This window comes from Amborella trichopoda, chromosome 1 (genome assembly GCF_054954075.1).
Source record: "Amborella trichopoda isolate Santa Cruz 75 chromosome 1, AtrichopodaSantaCruz75HAP2 v2.0, whole genome shotgun sequence".
NCBI classification, from domain to species: Eukaryota; Viridiplantae; Streptophyta; class Magnoliopsida; order Amborellales; family Amborellaceae; genus Amborella; species Amborella trichopoda.
Genome location: NC_142336.1, coordinates 46,762,733 through 46,784,269, shown reverse-complemented (window position 1 = coordinate 46,784,269; position 21,537 = coordinate 46,762,733). Strand labels below are relative to the sequence as shown.

At 37.0% G+C, this 21,537-nt stretch overlaps 1 protein-coding gene across 1 annotated transcript in view; it reads right to left on the bottom strand.

Moving 5' to 3' along the window:
• LOC18442289 (Guanylate-binding family protein) overlaps positions 1–19,057 on the bottom strand; it is a 28,826-nt gene extending 9,769 nt beyond the window's left edge. The window contains exons 1-7 of the mRNA XM_006852512.4: positions 18,637–19,057; positions 10,031–10,192; positions 8,346–8,411; positions 7,960–8,103; positions 7,686–7,799; positions 3,951–4,052; positions 3,572–3,757 (exon numbers count right to left, since the gene is read on the bottom strand). Coding sequence (XP_006852574.1) covers positions 3,572–3,757; positions 3,951–4,052; positions 7,686–7,799; positions 7,960–8,103; positions 8,346–8,411; positions 10,031–10,192; positions 18,637–18,897 — 1,035 coding nt within the window. The 5' untranslated portion in view covers positions 18,898–19,057. The remainder of the gene's footprint in view (positions 1–3,571; positions 3,758–3,950; positions 4,053–7,685; positions 7,800–7,959; positions 8,104–8,345; positions 8,412–10,030; positions 10,193–18,636) is intronic.
• Between the last annotated feature and the right edge of the window lie 2,480 nt (positions 19,058–21,537).

The following is a 21,537-nucleotide window of genomic DNA, read 5'->3' as shown; positions in this document are numbered from 1 at the left end:
TTATTTGTTTTCTCTGCAGTCGCAGTTTGAGGCGTTTCCTAAATCTTTTCTTTGCCCTTGAAGGGGACTCCCCATCTTCCAAGGCACTATCTCTACCACCTACTTCTGTCCAGATGTCAACTTAAACTCTTTATCCCCCTACAACTAGAACGATTTCATGTGGGATGGGTTTGTCTCTCCACAGGTTCAATATGAAACCGCAATCTGTGCACACTCGCACCTACAATGGTTTTCCAATTAACCTGAGCCAGCTTGCCACAAGCAAGAGCAAGTTCGCAAAAAACTTCTTATGGCCATGAGTGCAGTGTAACTCTGCTGATCAACTCCTCTAATTTGAATCCAGGGCCTCCTTGGTTTAATAAAGGAAAAACATGACGCTGGCCTCCATCAGAAAAGGGCTAACAGGGAACCCCCAAAAGTCCACCATGCCCACTTCAATACATTGAAGCTTCCTTTGCCGAACCTAGGATGGAGAGTAGATCCCAGTTCTCCAGGGTCTTACAGATAACAGGTGCTGCTGCAGTCCTCCAGACCTAGTAGTTCAGATATCCAGATATGAGGGATTTTCAATTTCCAGGTGGAATCCACCCATCAAGGTTGTTAAGGAGGCCTTCACTTTCACAAATAATCTGATTGTCAATTTTGATTTCAATGGGGTCACCGGTAACCTTTTTTTTTTTTATAAGAAGGACTATTGTTTTAGGAACTTGAGTACTCTGCTCTCCCCAAGCTGATCATCCAAGTAAACCTTATTTCATACCATGAATATCCTTGCCTGTCTTATGCCAACCCATGTATGAAAACTTGGTTATCCTTGCCTGTCTTATGCCAACCCATGTATGAAAATTTGGTTATCCTTGCCTGTCTTATGCCAACCCATGTATGAAAAATTGGTTATCCTTGTCTGTCTTATGCCATCCCATGTATGAAAATTTGGTTTGCTTAATAAAGGATGTCCACCAGCCCGAGGTAGCCAGGAGGGCTATCGCCCTCTGTGAAGACCACCATTGTCCAATGCCTCTCCTCATTCTTATTAATGGACATCATCGTTTGGCCTCCACATTCAATAAAAAAGATTACCCTCAGCTAAAAAAGGCAGCTTGCCTCTGAATTCCTGGGGGGGGGGGAAGGGGCGGTGGGGCAGCCCCTCTTCTTTCCTTCTTACCCATTAGAGCCAAAAATTTCACAATACTCATTTTTGAATGATATATCCACAAGATAGATCACACCTTGAGAAAAAGACATGAAATTTCAGATTTGAGAGTTTGATGATTTCAACCAAGTTTTTTCCATTTACTTAACTACAATTTATTTGCTATGTTTGGTCGTTCCTCAATGAAATTTGTTCATGAGCCTATTTTTGGGTTCTTCATCCAACCACAGACTTGTCTCACTAAAAAAATAAAATAAAAAATTAAACAAAAAATTAAATCCGTGAGATTTTAATTTCGAATTTAGATTTGATTTGAATTTTTAAGAGCTCAGATCACCTAGCTCTGAATTTGAAACCCAATTCTAGATTGGGGTTTCAATTGTCTGAGGATGCATTGACAAGGGATGGGAAATTTGCACCGAATGCAAATTGGCCAAAAAAATTTGGGTAGATTTTATTTTTTAATTTGAATTCATAAAATTGATTTTTTTAGAGAAATATCGTATAATCCAGTACTACTTCAATCAGTTAAAAAATTCATCTACCTGGCCACCTAGGAGGAAAAGGCCTTTCACACCCGCATAAGGGCCTAGGCAAGTTGCCCAGGCATTTTGTGCCTAGGAGCCCAAGGTGCCGCCTAGGCGGCTGCCTCTAGGTGGGAGCCTAGGTGGCACCCAGTACCCTTCGACAAGACGGTGGCAATATGCCCTCTGCAAAGTCATTTTCCTCCCTCAGAGGGAGGGGTAAGGGTTTAGGGGGGCATTGTAACCCCCCAAAACCTACTTTGCTTGTGAGAGAGAGAACTTTCCAAAAACAAGATTTGATGGAGCCAAGTATGACAAGCAACTGGAAGTCAAGTAGGCCCCAAGAGGGCCACAAGATCTCGAATCTCGAGGGAAGAGATTTGAAAAGAATGAGGGAAGAGGAGGAGGATGAGGCAGATTCACATGAGACTAGGGAAGAGGAAGAATGTGTAGAGCCGGGAGATGACTCTGATGATGATGGCATGGCATCATCATCATCATCAGCTGGCGGCTTTGGTGGTGGTGGTGACGGTGGTGGACACTGAGACATTGTTGGTGGTGATGGTGAAACTCAATTACGAATTGAGTTCATCATGATCACATCTGATGTAATGTTGGGAGCATGGCTTTGGATTTTTTTCTTTTTCTTTTTTTCACTTGGCTATGATGACTAATATAGTGGGATGTTGATTTTGGGAAATATTGGGCATCTTTTTCTTCTTTTATTTATTTGACTTCAGACTCAAGTAATTCAATGGCAAGTTCATATTTGATATATGCATGAAATATGGCGTGGTAAGGACTCAGATAATGTGTTTTACTAGTATTTCTAAAAAACTATAGATTCTAAGATCATTTTGAGGCAACCAAACCCCTCTAAACAGCTTCCCTGGGGCCTAGACCCCAAAGTTCCCTAGACGGGCCGCTTAGTGAACTAGGCGCAAACCCCTCTAAACAGCTTCCCTAGGGCCTCGACCCCAAAGTTCCCTAGACGGGCCGCTTAGTGAACTAGGCGCCCACCTAGGAGCTCACTTGGCCGCCTAGACGGCTGAATCCATATTTTTCAACATTGATTTCAATTATTGCTGCATTTTATCAAAAAAAAGTAAAATGCGAATTCTTTTCAAGAATAGAGAAACTTCCTACAAGTATACAGATATAACATTTTAACTACTTATACGGTTAAGTTTATTAATTTGATAATTGTTGCATGGCTTATTTATGCACCTAATGCTTTTATGGTTTTGTATTATTTTCCATCTTTTATAATGCTGGACGCTAGCTCCCTAGAGTGTCGTAAACAAAAAAAATTAAGAACACATAAGAAATTCAATCTATGGCTTTTTATCGTTTATATACTTTTTGTCTTAAAATATATATATATTTTTCATGCTTTTCTGATTTTTACCAGATTTTCACTATTTTTCTCACTTTTTTTCTAGTCTATCTGGGCTCTTTGGCGGCTTGGCAGCTTAGAGACCGGTCCGAGGTCTGCAGCCGAGCCACACGTTCAAAGACTAGTTACAGGTAAGGCCAAATCAAACAACCGCCCCCACCTGGTTCTCTGGGTTTTCCAGATTAAAGGTTTGAATGGACAGGACAATCAGTAGCTTCCAATAAAAGCTGGTGAAACAAGCAGGTCCCATCCGAATTTATCACACTCTTCTGCACCCAGAACTAAATGAGGTTCAAAAATTAAACTCCAAGATTAATGCCCTCAATTAAGGAAAACATCCAAGCACATGAAACAAGTTATTAGTTCAAAGGCAAAACAAGCAGCTATATAAATTCTTCAAAGTAGATTCAATTTGTTATGATAAACAAAAGTTCCTCTTACATGCAAATAACAAACTTTGATGAGGGGACCACAAAAAGCTAAAGACTTATCACAAACCTGCCATGACGAAGAGATAGTAGGCACAGCACCAGAGTTAAGAGCATCCAAAAATGCCTGAGTTATACCAGCAAGAAGTGGACCTGTCATAGTTGTAGCACCAACTTGTTTCGGTCTGGTTCTCTCGAAGACATATTTGGTCAAGGCATCCAGACCAGATCTGAATTCTGGTCGCAACTTGTCGAGCTGCAATTTCATTTCAAATACAGTTAGATCTGGTATTAACTTGTCAAGCTGCAATTTCATTTCATAAATGGGCAGCCTGAAATGAGAGTTGTGCCAATAGAACTACGACTTCCAAGCATAAATTGAACTACAAATTCTACACTGCAAAATATAAAATGTCTTAGAATATAGGTCTAATTGAGATGAGCCTTACAGGAATCTGATCCAGTCGTTGGAGATCTTTTTCACTATTCAATGGCCGCACAAGGGTGAAGCACTCCCGGTCAGGGAAAAGAGCTCGAATCGACTCCCGTATCTGCATTTCAGGAGGAATTAATTAAATGATAAAACATTTCAACTTGGAAGAAATGCCAACAAAGGAAACAATTATAAAGAACTTGCTCCTTATCAGTGAAATGGCATATGACCTAGGTGAATTGCATTCACTACTCCAAGGCCTTCTTGCCAAACTACATGACAAAGCTATACATCTAATTAAGCGTGATATATTTCCCTCAAAAAACTTCAGCCGTGTGTAAATTTTTATGGTCACTAGAGATGCAGGTCAAAATAAACTATATATCAAGTTGCTTATAAAAAACACTCACAGTATGGAATATACAATTACTTGGCACTGCCATAAATTGAACAATACCTTCTTGCCAAACTACATGACAAAGCTATAAGAGAGGAATTGTATCCAATGTTTAAAAAAACGGTCCGCCCAGCACCTAGGTGCCTATAAAAAAATTTTCGCACGCCTCGACCTGGGCGCCCCAACAGGGGCGGCTGTACCTGGGCAGGCGCCCAGCACAGTTTACGTTTTTTTAAAAAAAAAATTCGCCCAAAAGGGCAAAAGGGGTCATCTTGACCCCCAAGTTTGTATAAAAGAAGTTTAGGGGTTTATTTTTCAACCCCAAACTGAAAAAAAACAAGAAACCCTCAATCTTAAACTTATTTATGATAATCTAAAGCAATTGATAAGAATTGAAAGTACTTCTTGTGGATTGAAAAAGTTTGTTTTTCTGTTTAAAATTATTTTTAGGGTCTTATTGGTGGTATTAGAAGACTTTTGAGTTGATTTGTAGCTCGATTGAGGTAACCAACATCGAAGATCAGAGATCGGGTAGAAAACGTCAGTCTGAAATCTTTATTTGAGTTTTATTTTTTCAATTTAAGATGTCTTCTGTGGGGTCTACTAGGAGTGGAGATCCACGATGAAAATATTGTGTTAACCCTGTTAAGAATGACAAAAATAAAATTATGTGCAATTTCTGTGGACATATTTTTAATGCCAGCATAAATAGATTTAAGAAACATCTTGCCGGTATTAAAGGTGATGCTGCCCCATGTAAGAAAGTCCCAGATCTTGTAAAGAAAGAAATTTTGGAGTACATTGAAGCTGAAAAGAGTAAAAAAATTGCAAAAAAAAGGATATAGCAGAATTAAAGTCAGGGGTTTATATTTTTTATGATACTATTGAAACTGAAGAAGAGGATGATGAAGAGGGGGAAGAAGAGGTAGCCATGGTTGGTACTCAGAGCTCTAAGACCAAGAGGGCATTTGGGTCTAAGAAGGCTCGTACAAGAGGGCCAATAGATAGTTTTTTACACCTAGCCCTGAAACAGTAATTGAGAAAGAAAAGAGAAAGGGGAAAAAACAGGTGACAATTGAAAATAGGTTTAAAAAGGAAGATAGAGTCAGGGTGATACAGTATATTGCTCGGTAGTTTTACCATGCGGGCATTTCTTTTACACTACTCGCTTGAATAGCTTCCATACAAAGTTGGAAGCAATTGGGCAATTTGGGCCAGGTTTGAAAGCTCCAAATCCTTATAAATTGGAGAGCCACTACTGAAGAAAGAAGTTGAGTACACTAACGAATATCTCAATACTCATAAGGAGGGATGGGCTAAATTTGGGGTTTCTTTGATGACAGATATGGGGAGTGATAGGAGGAGTAACATGAATTTATTAGTAAATTGTCCCACGGGTACAGTTTTTTTTTGCGCTTAATCGATGCTTCCAATGATGTTCATGATGCGCATTATATATTTTCTTTCATTGATAAGGGCATTGAGGAGGTTGGGGAGAAACTTGTAATTCAAGTGATCATAGATAATGCTGCTCCCAATCTAACTGCAGGTCATTTGCTTCAACAAAAGAGGCCTCACATATTTTGGACTCCTTGCGCTACACATTGCGTAGATCTTATGCTTGAGGTAATTGGTAAATTGCCTCCTATTAAAGGAATTATTTTTAAGGCTAAGGAGGTTACAATCTTCATATACAGTCATATACTTACCCTTAGCATGATGCGCAATTTCATAAAAAAGAGAGAGCTAGTGAGGCCTGGGGTCACTAAATTTGCCACTGCCTACCTTAATCTACAAAGCATATATAAGAGGAGGATCGCATTAAGGTCTATGTTTGCTTCATAAGAGTGGCGTAGGTGTAAGTGGTCTAGAGATGCCAAGCGAAAGAAGACACAAGATATTATTCTTTCAAAATATTTTTGGCGTGGGGTGAAGCATACGATATTAGTATTTCTCCCCTTGGTGAAGGTACATACAAAGAGAAGAAATAGGCTTGAGCAAAGGAAGCTCAATGACTTGGTTTTTGTTAGGGAGAATCAAAGGCACGAGGAGAAGAAAAACCAGCCAAAGAAGGACCCTATCTCTTCGAAAGATATGGAGAATGTTTCAAATTGGCTAGTTAGTGACCCTGCTACTGTGGAGGTCTTCCTTGGGAAGGGTTTGACATGAGAAATGGTCAAGGAGGCTTCGAGGCAAGCTTCTGATCCTAGGAGGGCCACTCGAACAACTTCTTCTACTGGTACTTCATGGCGGGAGATAGAGGAAGAGGAAGTAGATTCAAAAAAATCTCTGGAAGAAGAGGAATATGCTGAAGAGGGTGATGATTCTGATGATGACAGCCTCGTTTCTAATGCAGATCAAGGCAATGAAGCTGATGATTATGATTCTTATTGATGTCTTGATTGCCTTCTCTCTTCTTTTGTAGTAACTTTATTGCACCATCTTGGTTTGGGCTTTAGACATTTGGACGATTTTTATTTAATATTTAGTAATGTAGTTTGCAATTTTTTTGCCTTTTTGAACTATTTCGTTGTGTGGTTTCTATTATGGTTTATTTTATGGATATGGAATATGGAGAATATGAGAGTTGGAGACCTTACAATAGCCTATTAGACTTTTAAATGTTTTGTATGGTTTGAAATTTTGAATAAGTTTATTCTCAACCTGATTACCTGAGAGACTGAGACATGTGATATGTTTGTATATAAAAACATATGTTGCGAACTTGCGATATTTTCAAATGGAATAAATTACAAAATTTGATACAAATATATGCATATATGTGCATTTGGATATATAAAAAAAAAAAAAAGTAAAAAACTAAGAATTTGCACCACATGGCGCCTGAGGTTCAGGGAGCCCGCCTAGGCGTTGGGTGCCAAGAAGGCCGCCTAGCATTTTTTGAAACCTTGATTGTATCTAATTATGCCAGATATATTTCCTTGAAAAAAATTAAGCCATGTGTAAATTTTTATATTCACCAGAGATGCAGGTCAAAATAAACTACTTATCAAGTTGCCTTTAAAAAACACTCACAGTATGGAGTTTACAATTACTCTGCACTTCCATAAATTGAACAATACCTTCTTGCCAAACTAAATGACAAAGCTATAAGAGGGGAATTGTATCTGATTAAGCCAGATATATTTTCTTCAAAAAAGCAAGCCATGTGTAAATTTTTATATTCACCAGAGATGCAGGTCAAAATAAAGTACTTATCAAGTTGCCTATAAAAAAATTCACACTATGGAGTATACAATTACTCTGCACTGCCATAAATTGAACAATAGAAACACTGTCACATAATTTAATTCCTTGTACAATGAAATAAAAAGACAATTTCTCAAATATTACCTCATTCTTTGTTGTGGTATCTCTTCCTCCCCCATGAGCAGGCCTCAAAGCTAACTCTAGATAATCTCGGGGAGTTATTTGCCTGCCGTTCTCTGCCAAGTCCAAATAGAAGTCCTGCAAAAGAACGATATAAAAAATCACAAAGCAGAAAAATCCATAAATCAAAGAACAAAACTCCTTCACTGAACAAGAGGCAAAATATTCACATAGAGAGCAAATTAGCAATTAGAATATTAGTTCCATGATAAAACTAAAAGCTAGAAGACTAAATTACCCTTAGAAGCCAAACAAAAACTGGAGAGAACTGGCCAAGTTCAGATGTCGTGGTCCGTCCTCCAGAGGCACGAACTCGGATATGCTTCGTCATTTCTGTGACAAGAGATAGACGATCTAATGCAGCCTCATCGATGCCCCCCATCTGAATAAATAAAAACAAGTCAAGTAAAAAAGAGGTTAATGAACCATTTAAAGTTTTTTTTTTCCCTTTTTTTGCTGGTTAAATTATGCTCTCCATCGCATCATAACACAACACATTATATGTGGGGAACAATGAAAACATTGGATCACAGGCAAGAAGCCATTCAGACAACCTAGGCAAATGTAGTTGAAGGAATGGTTTTTTTTTAAAAAAAAATGTTAATGCAATTCAAGGAACTTGACCTGGTTATAAATAAACATGCTAGACAAGAGGACAGCCAAGGAGAATATCTGAGTACTGTAGGTTCCCTGCAAAGAGACCGCCACCAAAAAGCTGTTAGAATAACATAACAGCAGTACAACCATAACTAAAGCATACTGTGGCATAACAAACTAAAAGAAAAATCTCAACACTTGTGTTCAAAAGTTAAATCGATTGACCAGCTAATCCTCAGATTTTTTATACTAATGTCACGAAAGTAGAAATAGTAGAAAAATCTCAACACTTGTGTTCAAAAGTTAAATCGATAGACCAGCTAATCCTCAGATTTTTTATACTAGTGTCACGAAAGTAGAAATAGCGTTTTACAATTGATGCCCTAATTCTGAATACATCACATTGAAGTACACTAATTCTGAATACATCAGCTTGTGACTTTTTACAGTTGATGCCCTATGGGTTCTGTCAAGCTTCTCAATGATCCCTACTGGGTACCGAAGAGGGGAATAAAATAAATAGGGATACTTGAGTTAATTTCTTGACTCTCCAACATAGCAAAAGGATCTATGCTTCCAGGTAGTGAACCAGGTCCAGTATATGTTTGGCAGATATCAAGCTTCCTAAGGTACTCAGCTTGTGAGGGGTTCAAATCAAGGAAAAGGTTAGTGCCATCAGCAGCTAAAGTATGCTCCAAGAAATTATTTTGACCGAGTATATTGACAAATAGCAAGCATTCAGATTTTTTAATCCACGTAAACATGTATCACAAGCTCGAGCTACATGGTTGATTCTCGAGCTTGGAATCATAACAGGAACAGAACAAAAGACCATTGCTGCAAATTAGAATAGACGAATATCTCCAGATTGAGGTGTCAAGATACCCATATGAATACGCGATTTGAACTCTACAGGAAATATTTTGTAAATAGGTTTAAAACCTAGTCTCATAGCCCTCCAATAAAAGCAAAACATTCAGTTGGAACACATGAAATGTCAACAAGTGGAAAGATATACGTCCAATTCCACACTTTGACAGTGGACATCAATGGAAAGTAGGAAATGCACAATGGAAACAAGTGCCGAAGTGGTTATAGATCCAGTTAACTCCCCAAGTCACAAAACGTGGATAAGCTTTAAATGTTTATCAAGTTAAGAAACTAAAAAAAGAAAAAAATAATAGGGAGACATTTAAAATATAAACCATTCAACATTTCACCCACTTATCAAAACAACTAAAATATCAACTTTTATTAGTCATGACTGTGTCCTCTGATGGGATTTATGCCCTCAAATCAAAAGAAAAGATAAGATGTTAAATAGTTCATCTCTTGGGTAGTATTTAATAAATTTCACAAAGTAATAAATACAATAAGATTGAACTGTGTAAAAGTGAACACCAAACCCATTTGTTACAGACCTATCAATCTTTTTTGAACCAGCAGAAAATAACATTTTAGAACGAAATAATGTAAAGTAAAATACTGAAAACTAAAAATATAGCAATAGTAATATGTATCTATCAAACTCTACTATTGTATCTATCAAACTCAGTTCAACAGCTACAAAATCATCCACCACATACCATGAAAATGGAGTATAAATAGCAATAAGCATCAAGGTAATTAAAATAGGAAATGAAAGTTCCAATAAATTAAACCAAAATTCATAACATCATGAATAAACAACCATGAAAAAAACCAACAATTACCGTTTGATCATAAGCATCAATCCCTTCGCTGTCCAACAGCAACAGGTTGTACTCAGTTCCATCTAGAGCAGTTCTCTTCAAAGGTGCACTCCACATCCAAAGCCCTTTTGTGCAAGGTCGGTGGGTAGAGGCCACTTGAAAGCCGCTACTCCTCCCAAGAAGCTACAACCCATTTAAACAACACAACAATTTAGTTAAACTAATATATTGAAGAAACATCGGAAATACTTCTTGCGTGTCACTTCAACCTTCTAACACAAAAGAAATCAAGAAGATATGAACACAGAACAAATCAATTCTGCAAGAACAACCAAACATCATTTAAATTTTTAAAAAGGAAAACATGGAATTCTTCCAACTTACCATGTGTTACATTGACAACATGAACAGTTGCATAGACGTCTTTTTTTGGGGTTAAATAAAAGTTGCACCATTGCACGATAAACATTAAACAGGAAACAGGAAACAGAAAGTACAATGCGTGTACATGTCTTTCTGAAAAAGGTTAATACAAAACCATAGTAAACAAAGTAACCCAACAGCGATGTTTCAACAGATTTTACTCTATTCTCAGCAGCACAGAAACCAGTACTATTTTTTACCTAGGGTTCTTCTGCCTTTATTTTGATTTGGCATTTTTATTCTTGTGCATATTTGCAGCATTTCCTGATTATGATCAATTTTTTATCTTTTGCCATGTCAAATTCATTCAAATTACACTTGGATGATACAAAAAGATTGCTGAAGTAACATCTAACTAGTCAGAAGAACACTGATGTTAAATTCATTCAAATTACACTTGGATGATACAAAAAGATTGCTGAAGTAACATCTAACTAGTCAGAAGAACACTGATGTTAAATATCTCTACAAAGATTTAAGAAACTAAGAACTTTCACAACGCAAATAATCGCACCTAAAACCCAAATGAGACAGAAATTTTGCTGCAGTTTTATAAACAATTCAGGCTAGCATGGCATCCTTTCAACAAACTACCTGATTCCAATTTTACGACAAAAATAATATTCTTACTGGGACAAGAGTTGTATATATATATATATATATATATATATATATATATATATATATATATATTACTCCATTATCCAACTCGGACATTCAGGAAGAGTACAAAGACTCCTTTAATCATACAGGATCAAAGACAGGTTATAATCAAGAACTCTAAGAATCTTGAAATATTTAACTCACTAAATGGAATATAAACATGCAGCAGCAAATGGAAAGTCAGCCAAAAGAAAATAACTTGAACAACAAATATTAATGCTTGGAAAAATATCATCTCGTATTCAACAAATATACACAAACTATGTACGATATTTGTAACGACAAAGAGACATTGGGAAATCAACAGCTAAATTATCAGATATGGAGACTATTTAAAATGACAACAGGTTCAAGTTGTGGAGCATCAATTAGAATGCTAGGAGAAAACTCTACAAGGATAGGAATAAACTATAGAAGGTCGTCAGCATAAGACCTCAGGCAAATGGCTGACAAAGGAAAAAATGCAAGCAAGGTTACCCACAAGGAAGAATGATTGTCATAATATGATCAATCAGTAGGTAGGTAAAGGAAGAAAACAGTTATTAACGGAATGTTCTAAACGCGAAAGTAGGTGGCACCTTCACCGTCGAAGCACACGTCTCATGATATAAGTGCACTAGAAATAGTGTTGGGGGGTTGATGTTGACCACCCTAATTATTTTTCATTCAAAAATATATTTTTTAACTTTTAGCATAGTTCATGTAATTTGTGTTGCGCATACATAAATGAGTTTGGAACTTGAATGAGTAGAAATCTTGAAGATCGAAACTAGCTCAAACTTGAATGTTGAACTTGAAATAAAATAAGAGTCATTAAACATTGTGAATATGGACCATAGGCCTCATGGGGCCTTATGGATTAAGTAGATTATACAAAAAACAAGTCCTATAAGATCTGCGAGTTCACTCTCAAGTGCCAAAACAACAAAACAAGAAATCAAACATCAAATTCTATGCTAAGATTTATCACCAAAAGCCTCATCACAAGCATCACAACCATATCTCCATCATCACTACTTCTTGAAATAGCGCTCTTCTTCATGTCTCCTCTAAGCCAGCCTCCTCCTACTCCCCTATTCTACTCAAACTCTTCCATGAATATCTAGTGATCAGCATAGACCTTGATGAGCTTCCTGCAGCCTCACCAACTTGGCTACAGCACAAACTCTCTTTATGGAAAACCAGATCATCACAGCATCACTGAACTACACACAAAAAATCATCCATCTCTGTCACAGCAATGGGCATAATATGAAAGCACCCCTTCTACCTTTGATTAGAATGAACATATAAGATTTATCAGTCTCTTTTGCTCAAGTTGGTTTCTCTTTTTCATACGGACCTATTGGAGAAAAGAAAATGATGCAAGCTAGGGAATGTGATGACCTCTCAAAGTAAGACAATGTGCATCAAGAAACTACCAACTCAAATAAAGCTCAAGTTGAGGCTGTAACTAAATAAGCTAAACGTTGTGCTCAGTGTGCATGGGGTCATCCTCTGCAAGTGCTTTGCTTTTCCCTCATGTTTGACCAACTATGGAGCTACATTACACAGCAATGACATTTATTAAAGACAGATTTACAGAATATACTAAAATCACAAATTCACAATAAAGAGTTAAGTCCAAATATTACCTAGATGGAGTTTTTCCAAGTGGATCCAACAAGAACTTATGCATATTCAACTCCATTGTTATGAGGTCTTGAACTTCCACATCAGGCATGACTGTCATGCTGCACATATTGAATCCATCCATGGTCCAATCCTAGGAATTAATCTCATAATCAATACAAAGTGTCATGGGTCGAGAAAATAGCATGCTGCATGCAAGAGCCCATGAAGCTAGTTGTTCCACTTAACATCTACAATCTTCCAAACTAGTGAATGCTTTTACTCATCATACCTATAGTTCTTTGATATCTCTTCTTTGGCAAGCTCCATTGTCTTGTCAATATGAGCGATGGGTGGTTCATTCCGAATATCAACCATACACAACACCTTCACCAAAGGATCGTATGATGGAGGGAGTAGACCATATATTCCAAATTTGAAGTACATAGCAGTATCAGACACCCTCTTCCCCTTTGCATGCTGAGACCATTTTCTCTTGCTCTGAGACTTGTGTGTGGCTGTATGTAAAAATAGTAGTGGCTTCTTCTTTGTTTAGTGTCAAGCCTTTTCAACTTACTAAATGCCTCAAGCATGAGGTCGATCCAATGCGCCATGCTGTCCAAAAGATGTGGCTTCTTCTCCCTCAACAGTGTGGCAGCGAACATACTGGTTGCAGCCATATCACTTAGATGACATACCACCGGCACACCTCCTCTACACACTGATCCACTATGCAGAAGATGAACTTTTCAGTATGTGTCTCCTCAAATAAATCAATGGACCCCAAAAACATTGTCCCTCTTTGGACAGTTAAGCATAAAGTTCCTGATATTTCTCCCCTCCTATAAGCCCATGAATCAGTCATTGATGGCAACCACAAACTTAGACCATCCATCCATGTGGATCTTCAAGTACTCATTATGAGCTCCAACTCCCTTAGCTCATAAGGTGTAGGGGCCTTAACCCCAGGCCCAAACAGCCCGCTACTTTCAGCACAGCTTGGAAGCTCTTCGAGAGCAAAAGACATTGAAAGGTATGCGCACTTTGAACACCCACCAGGCCATGTATTGACATAGTTGAACCCTATCTTCGTTCTTGAGGCAGTGCTATAAAGTAGCCTATTTCATGTGTCTAACCACAGCCCCAGGATTAAGGGTAACATCAGAATCAATTAGCACCTTTTGTGTGAGAATTTTTCTGCCCAAGCCCCCCATGCCTACTAATTCTAATTGAGCCTAGCTCGGGCTCCCTTTCCTCAACAATAATATTCATTCTTCTTCTTCTCTTATTCATTGACCTCCCAAATCCTCATAATTCTTCTTCTCATCTTCTTTTTTCTTTTGACCCACCTCCAAAAGGGGCCAACATTTCTCTCCTAGCATCAGCTATTACAACATTGCATGGGGCTACAATACCTCTAATACTAGCCAATTGTCTCTTTACTCAATGTATGCCAGTCATATAAATATTTTTTCAAAGCTTGAATTCCTTAAATATTTTTACAAAGCTTGAATTCCACAATACTCCTATATTCTGGATCTGGCATAGAGGCCAATTCCAACCAGGATCACTAGGTTTATTTGAACTGAAAGATGAATTGTGACCTACTCAAACACTCAAACCTGAAAAATTCATAAAATCGAAATCTAATCTTGAATACATGCAAGATGCAACAAATCAACACCTAATATTGAATAAACATATTAAAACCCAAAAAATTTAAAAAGTTGATAAAAAACCTAATATGGAATAAACATATTAGAACCCAAATATCAAAAAAGTTGCTAAAAAACCTAAAGATTAGAATAGGCATAATGAAACCCAAACCCATACAAGAAATAATTTACAAAAACCAAAAGGTTCAAAATTGAAATTTAAAACTTGATAAAATACAAAATAATTATTTAAAAAACCACTAAACTAAAAACTAATCTTGAAAAAGGTCATCATGAAACCGAAACCCCATACTGAAAGATTTTTACAAAACCAGAAGGTCCAAGATTGAAATTCAAAACTAGAAAAAAATGACAAAACCAAAACCCAAATATTTGAAAAGTCACTAAGCCAAAACCCATTCTTAAAAAAAGTCATCAAGAAACGCAAACACATCATCGTAATCATCATCATCATCCAAGCTTTATCCCAACTATTTAGGGTCAGCTACATGAATCATATTCTGCCATTCCGCTCTATCAGGGCCATACCCTCAGCCGGACCATAAGTCACCATATCTCTCACTACTTCCATTCGTGTCTTTTGGGGGCATTCCCCTTGCCCTTTTAGAACATTCCACTTGAACCAAATCACCCCTCCTAACTTGTGTTGTACTAAGTTGACGCTACACATGACAGACTACCTACGTCGACTTGCCCTCATTTTATAGCCTATTAGAGCTAACCCTAAGTTCCTTCAACTGTATCCATTTGGAATTCAATCCATTCTTGTCTTGTCACTCATCCATCTCAACCTCCTCATCTTAGCTACACTCATTCTATGGATATGTTGTTTCTTTGAAACATAACAAATACGTGAAAATTTTAAAAAACCAAAAGGTCTAAAATCAAACTTTGAAACTTGAAAATAAATCACAAACCTAAACCTAATCTTCAAAAATTATCAACAGACCCAAACCCATACTTGGGAAAAAGAAAACCAAAACTATCTTGAAGAAAAAAGAAAAAAAAAAAACTCAATATTGAAAAGTATCAGCAAACACTAGCCTAAAATCGAAACAAATTAACCCTTCAAAACCCCATCAAAGTTGGTCAATATCAGCGAACTTTGTTTGGAAAAACAACTTTTGAGTTTCACAATCAATACTTCCCATCCTTTTAAATTTTGCAAAATTTTGAAAGAACCCCAAAAAATTCAACCTTCAACAAAGATCTTTATTTTTTAGGGCCTACTACCACCTAACTGAGCACCTAACTGGGCATCAGTGCCTAGGCCACCTAACTGGGCACCTAATGACAGGGCCTACTACCACCCTTTGGCAGGACACCTCCTTGGCCACATGGCCAAGGTGCTAATCGCCTAGATTTATGGCCCATTACCACCTTTTGGCAAGGACACCTCCTTGGCCACATGGCCAAGGCACTAAGCACCTAGACCACATAGGTGGGCACCTAGAAGAGCCTCACCCTAGGCCCGGTCCATGCCTAGGAGGCATAGGGCCTCACTCTAGCGCCATACTATTTTTTCAAGCATTTATCAACAAATGGGAAATACAAATAAGAGGCCAAGATGTAGGCTTGAAAGAGTATAATAGAATGTCTTCTAGTGTTCAAGAGGAGGCCTATCATGGCACCTTGCATGGGCATCTGGGGCACCTCAATCATGATGCACCTGCCTAGACGCCATAGATGGCACCTTCCGCCTTCAAAAACACTAGTGAACCATGTTATAAAGACACATATACTCGTGTTAGCATTTGACATGAATACAGGGGACAAAAACATCAACAAAATTAGACTTTCAGACATGACACTTCCATTCATCAAAGGAACGGGGATGGGGGATTTTAAGTGATATTAAAAATATATAACTACATCTCAATGGAACAGGTTAGCAGAGAAGTGTCTAAGCTATAAAGTGCCAGATAAGCACGTCATGTCCTTGATGTGTCAACAAGTGCCTAAAAGCCAGAGACATGTGTCCAAATTTCATAGGATATAAAGAATTCTCTGGTAGGGGCTAGGTGTGAAGACCATTGAGTACATACAAGCGATGGGTATTGGCGCAATTAAGTACAATTCCAGTTAGGACAAAGTCATGGCTAATATGTTTACTTGAAAATTTGCTCAAGTGATCTCTCCTTACATATATGATCAAAAGAGCATAGAAAGTGGGAGGAGAAATGAGTGAGAGTGAAAAAAGCTTCCTATATTAAAGGCTTCAACATATGAGTAAGCAAGTGCGAGAAATCTAAGAACAAAGGTAATGGAGCCTATGGAGAAGAAATTCAGAATACTATTTGTAAAATAAAAAAGGGTAGTTAGATAAATGGGACAATCAATGGAAAGATGAAGGGGAAAGGCATTAGAAAGGAGTACGAAGGGTTCTGGTATAGAAAATATTTTGGTAGGAAAAGAAGAAAAATAAGGAAGTGGAAAAAGATGGATGAAGAATATTAAGTTCAAGAAAATAGAGAACCTGCTCACTTTAGTTTATTAAGAACAGAAAGCTAGACTTAATTTCTTGAGAGAAGTCTCTAAGGCTTCATGATGGATAGTGAACAATTGGATTGAAAACATGGAAGCGATGCCAAGTCCCAAGGGATCAAACCTAACAAAGTAGATGTAATGTAATTGTTCAACACCATCTCCAAGCCTTCAACTGCCAAATAGGTCACCCCAAATCCAATCGCTCTATTGTTCAATGCCCACCACCCACCCACCCCCAAAACAAAAACAAAAACAAAAAAAAAAGCCCGGCCTCTTCCTTTGGAGGGCACCCATCTTAACCACTTCTCAGGCTATTTGGAGGAAGAGAAACCATTGTGTTTTCCAAGATATTAAGAGAAGTGCCGCCACATCCAATCATGCTAGAGATCTAATAGTCTTTTGGGCTGGAAACTGCAAATCCACAACGACCTCATATGCTTCTCTAACGTGGACTTTGAGAATAATTGGTCACTCACTCTCCTCCAACAAACCTAGGAGACCTCCGCGTGGATTCCCCCTCCTAGAGGGATGATCAAGCTTAATATAGATAGATGCTCTGAAGGAAACCCTAGTCCTTACAGAATTGTGAATATTTTAAGGGATGCACAAGGAGGCATCATTTCTTCTCTTACTGCCCTCATTGGATTGGGAGACTCCAACTGGGCCAAAGCTTGGGCACTTCTCAAAGGCTTTAAAAAATTAAACCTATTCTAGAGCGGCAGCTCTTGGTAGAAGGAGACTCAAAGAACATCATTTCATAGGGCAAGAAAATTTTTGACAATCTTGGAGGTTAACTCACATATTTAACCATGTTTTCCACTTGTGCAGGCGACTTTGAGTCACCTTTCGTCATACCTGATGGAACGCGAATTCAGCCACTCGTGCACTAGCAAAAACTAGTAAACAATCTTGAGATTTTTGGTTTTTGGAGATTGTTCTCTTTCTTATACATGTTTGTTCCCTCTTCAGTCCTTTCTTCGATCTCTTATTTTCCTCCTCCACTCCCCATTTCTATACCCCCGTCTACCTCTAACTGCTCTTCTATATCCATTCCTCTTCGCTTTCTATCCCTCTCTATACCACCCCATCTACTTATGCCCCATCTTTATCTCTTTGTGATGGCCCACAACACTCAGCGCCCAAAGAACAAAAATAAAAGGGCAGGAAGACACACCCATGCAACTCCCAAAGAGGGAGCAGAACAATGCAGTAGCTTATGTAGCTATGAAATAAGTGAAGTTTATGGGTTCATGTAAACTACCTACTAGCTAGATAGTTGTGTCCGACAATTGCAAATACACTCCTCAAACGAACTCAGAATAATTCTATACAAAACAAAAAGAATCACTTTTCAGCGACAAAAAAAAAAAACCATAGCCGAACCAATCTAAAGAAATATAATCCCAAAAATGTGAAAAAAAGCAAAGATAACGTGACATCAAAATATCATTTGTTCAACCCTATCAAACATGTTTACCGAGAAAAACAAAAAGAGAGAACAAATCTATAATACACAATGAAAAAGGAACAAAACAGAGCAGAAAACGTGAGCAGGAAAGAAAACAATTCCAGTAAGAGCCAGATTAAGCAACTTTACCAAGCAAAGAAATATAATCATCCCGAAGAGTTATTCAGAAGAGTGAGAGAAAGAGAGTGAAGTAAAGACAGAGAGTTTGTATGTGGAACATACAGAGAGAGAAAGAAAGCGAGAGCGAGAGAGAGAGAGAGATAGAAATAGAGAGAGATAGGGTGGGGAAGAAGGCATACCTGGTTCAAAATGAAGCTTTTTCCCTGTCTTGCACGACCACAAACCGAAACCACACCAATAGGCTCTTTAACAAGCTGCAGCATGGCCACCGCCTCAGGATCCATTTGAAACTTCCCCTTCTCATCACAATAAACCAGTCTCAGAGGCCTCGCAGGTCCAGTTGGAACACTAAGAGACATTGACGGAGAAGGAGGGACTACAGCATGAGGCTCATCCCTCTCTTTCGGAGAGGGACTTCGAAACTTCAACATTTGCATCATCTTCTCGAAACCCTAGCTCCCTCGGAACCAGTATCAGGATGAATTTAAAAATATATATATATCCAAAACCAAGACCAAAGAAAGAGGAGAGCACAGAGAAGATCTGCAACGGTCAGTAAAGCCCTTCTCCTGAGTGGAACGGCAATTTTAAAATGAGGAGAGAGCCAAGGGTGCGCTTTCGGTCTTTTTATGCGAATTGCCAGGACCTATGATGCGGTTGCTTTAAACCGAAGCCGAAATTTCGGTTTCTAACTCGTTGGACTGAGCTCGTGTTGCGCTCGAATCCTCGAGTTAACTTCGTTACACACAACCACATTTTAGGCTGATTAGGTCGGCCCATAAAAATGTTGTCTCGACCGGTCACCAGATCGATAAGGGCCACAGGTTGGCCCCGACCGGTCTAAAATATAAAATAATTAGAGAAATGATTATATAAGACCTTCTTCTATCCATGTGTGTATCTTCTACCCATGTGTAAGATCTCAAATGACCACCATTAAATTTGGCATGAATCTATAAAAAAATCAAGTCCTACACTCATATGATAATTTTTTTAGAGATCCGTGTCAACTTTAATAATGATCATTTTGGATCCTATACATATGGGTGGGGAGGGTCCTATAGGATTATTGCTCAAATAATTGCAACTTTAAAATATAGAATTACGGATGCATCTCAGACATCCATCGAAAAAGGTTGTTTTAATGTTGAAAACCCATGTGATTGATCATTTCGACATCGAGATACATGACTATGAAAAATAAAAAGGTTTTGAGTATCATAAATAATGCATCTTACAACACATTATCTACATTGTCCATTTTCATGATTTTCATATATTTCTAGATCTACTTGATTTTAACCATTTTTTTAATTTAAAATTTTATAATAAGATATAAAAATAGATTTTGAGATAATTCTAATAACATTTTACATCAAACTTATATATTATGATAAAATTTGAAGGTGCATCTTAGTTGGATTGTTTAAGGTTGCAACCTTATGGAAACCACACCCTTATAATAAGGCAAGTTTTATATGCTTATATGTTTCCCCTTATCCAAGCGTCAGTATTGAATGGACGGCTAAGATTGCTCCAATCACAATGTCACATCTCTACACTATTTTATTTTTAATTTTTTATGTAAAACATTTTGACACCAAAGTTTGGACATCCAATCCTCTATTAAAATCGCATTTGTAAAAAATATTAAAAAAAATATTCTCAATAAAATAAAATGACCAAAATACCTTTGAAAGTTTCAAGAGGTCTTTTGGTTATTATATTTTATCGAAAAATTATTTTAAATATTTTTTATAAAAGTGCCCCGATGAGAAGATGACACGTATCAAATTTCATATTCATACAATTTGTATTAAAATAATTAAAAATAAAATACTATGAGGCATTGGATCTAGGATCAAATGGTGAGTGACTCACTTGATCAAAATTGGACGGTTGGATGGTAGGAGAAGCATAGATCTTCTATGGTATAGATGAAGTATAAAAGCAATTTTGTCTATGAAGAGATTATTTATCTTTTGTACATAGAAGTCGCAATCATTCATGTCTCTTCAAATTCAAAATGAGTAGTTGTAAGAATGTAGGGAAACGATAGTGACCACCACATACAAAAGATGAAGGAAATTTGTTTCATATGGGCTGGACCGCATTTCTACAATATGTGGTTCAGGAAGTATAAAGCATCCATTTTAAATATGGATGCAAATAGGTGGTTCATCTAAAAACAATTGTAACTAACAGTCCAAATGTTTTATTAATACAATTATTATTTTTAGTTTTCAATCTTATTTTATTTTTTCATATTCATGATCTTCATGTTAAAAAGATTATATATTTTCTAAAAATTATGATCAAATTATATTTAAAAATATATATTTATTGCCAAGCCCACATTTCTACATTATGCAGGCTGGGCGCATAGAAATCGTGTCCAAAGATAAATGGTATCTTTGTATACAATCCCTTATTAAAATGGTAAAATAAATAAAATAAGGAAAATTAATTCAAAGTCATATTAAAACTAAATAAAATTTTCTCTTTTTTTTATTTATGTTTTTCATTTTATATTTTTTGTTTTTCGCTAATTGGATTTTCAATTTTGTGTGTATTTTCCAGACCAAAAATTGAAAAGGAAAAGTAGAAAAATAAAAAAGTGCCCCAAATATAGTTTTATTTGTTGTTTTTAGCGGCTCCTCCATTGCATAGGCTCGACCTACCACACTTGAAAGAGAACCAATGTAGATAGAGGATATGGTGCTTTTTGAAACCAAAAAAAAATTGATTTTATTTAGGATTTATTTTTTATTAAGCCCTTAAAAAGTACAACATGAAAAGTTGAAATAATATATGTAAAACTTATAAAGCAAAAAACAATTTTTTTATTATTATTGTTTCTCCTATTTTTTATATTTTTTGGTAATATCTTGACGATTTTATAAATTGTAGAAAGCCCTTCAAAATAACCTAAATTTGATATTAAAAACAAAGAAAAATACAAAATTAAAAAAACTTAGTTCTTATTTCTTTTTATTTTTTTTAACGATAACGTATGACTTATCATTAATTCAAATGTAAAATACAAGATATTCAAGCACAGACATAAGATTACATAAATG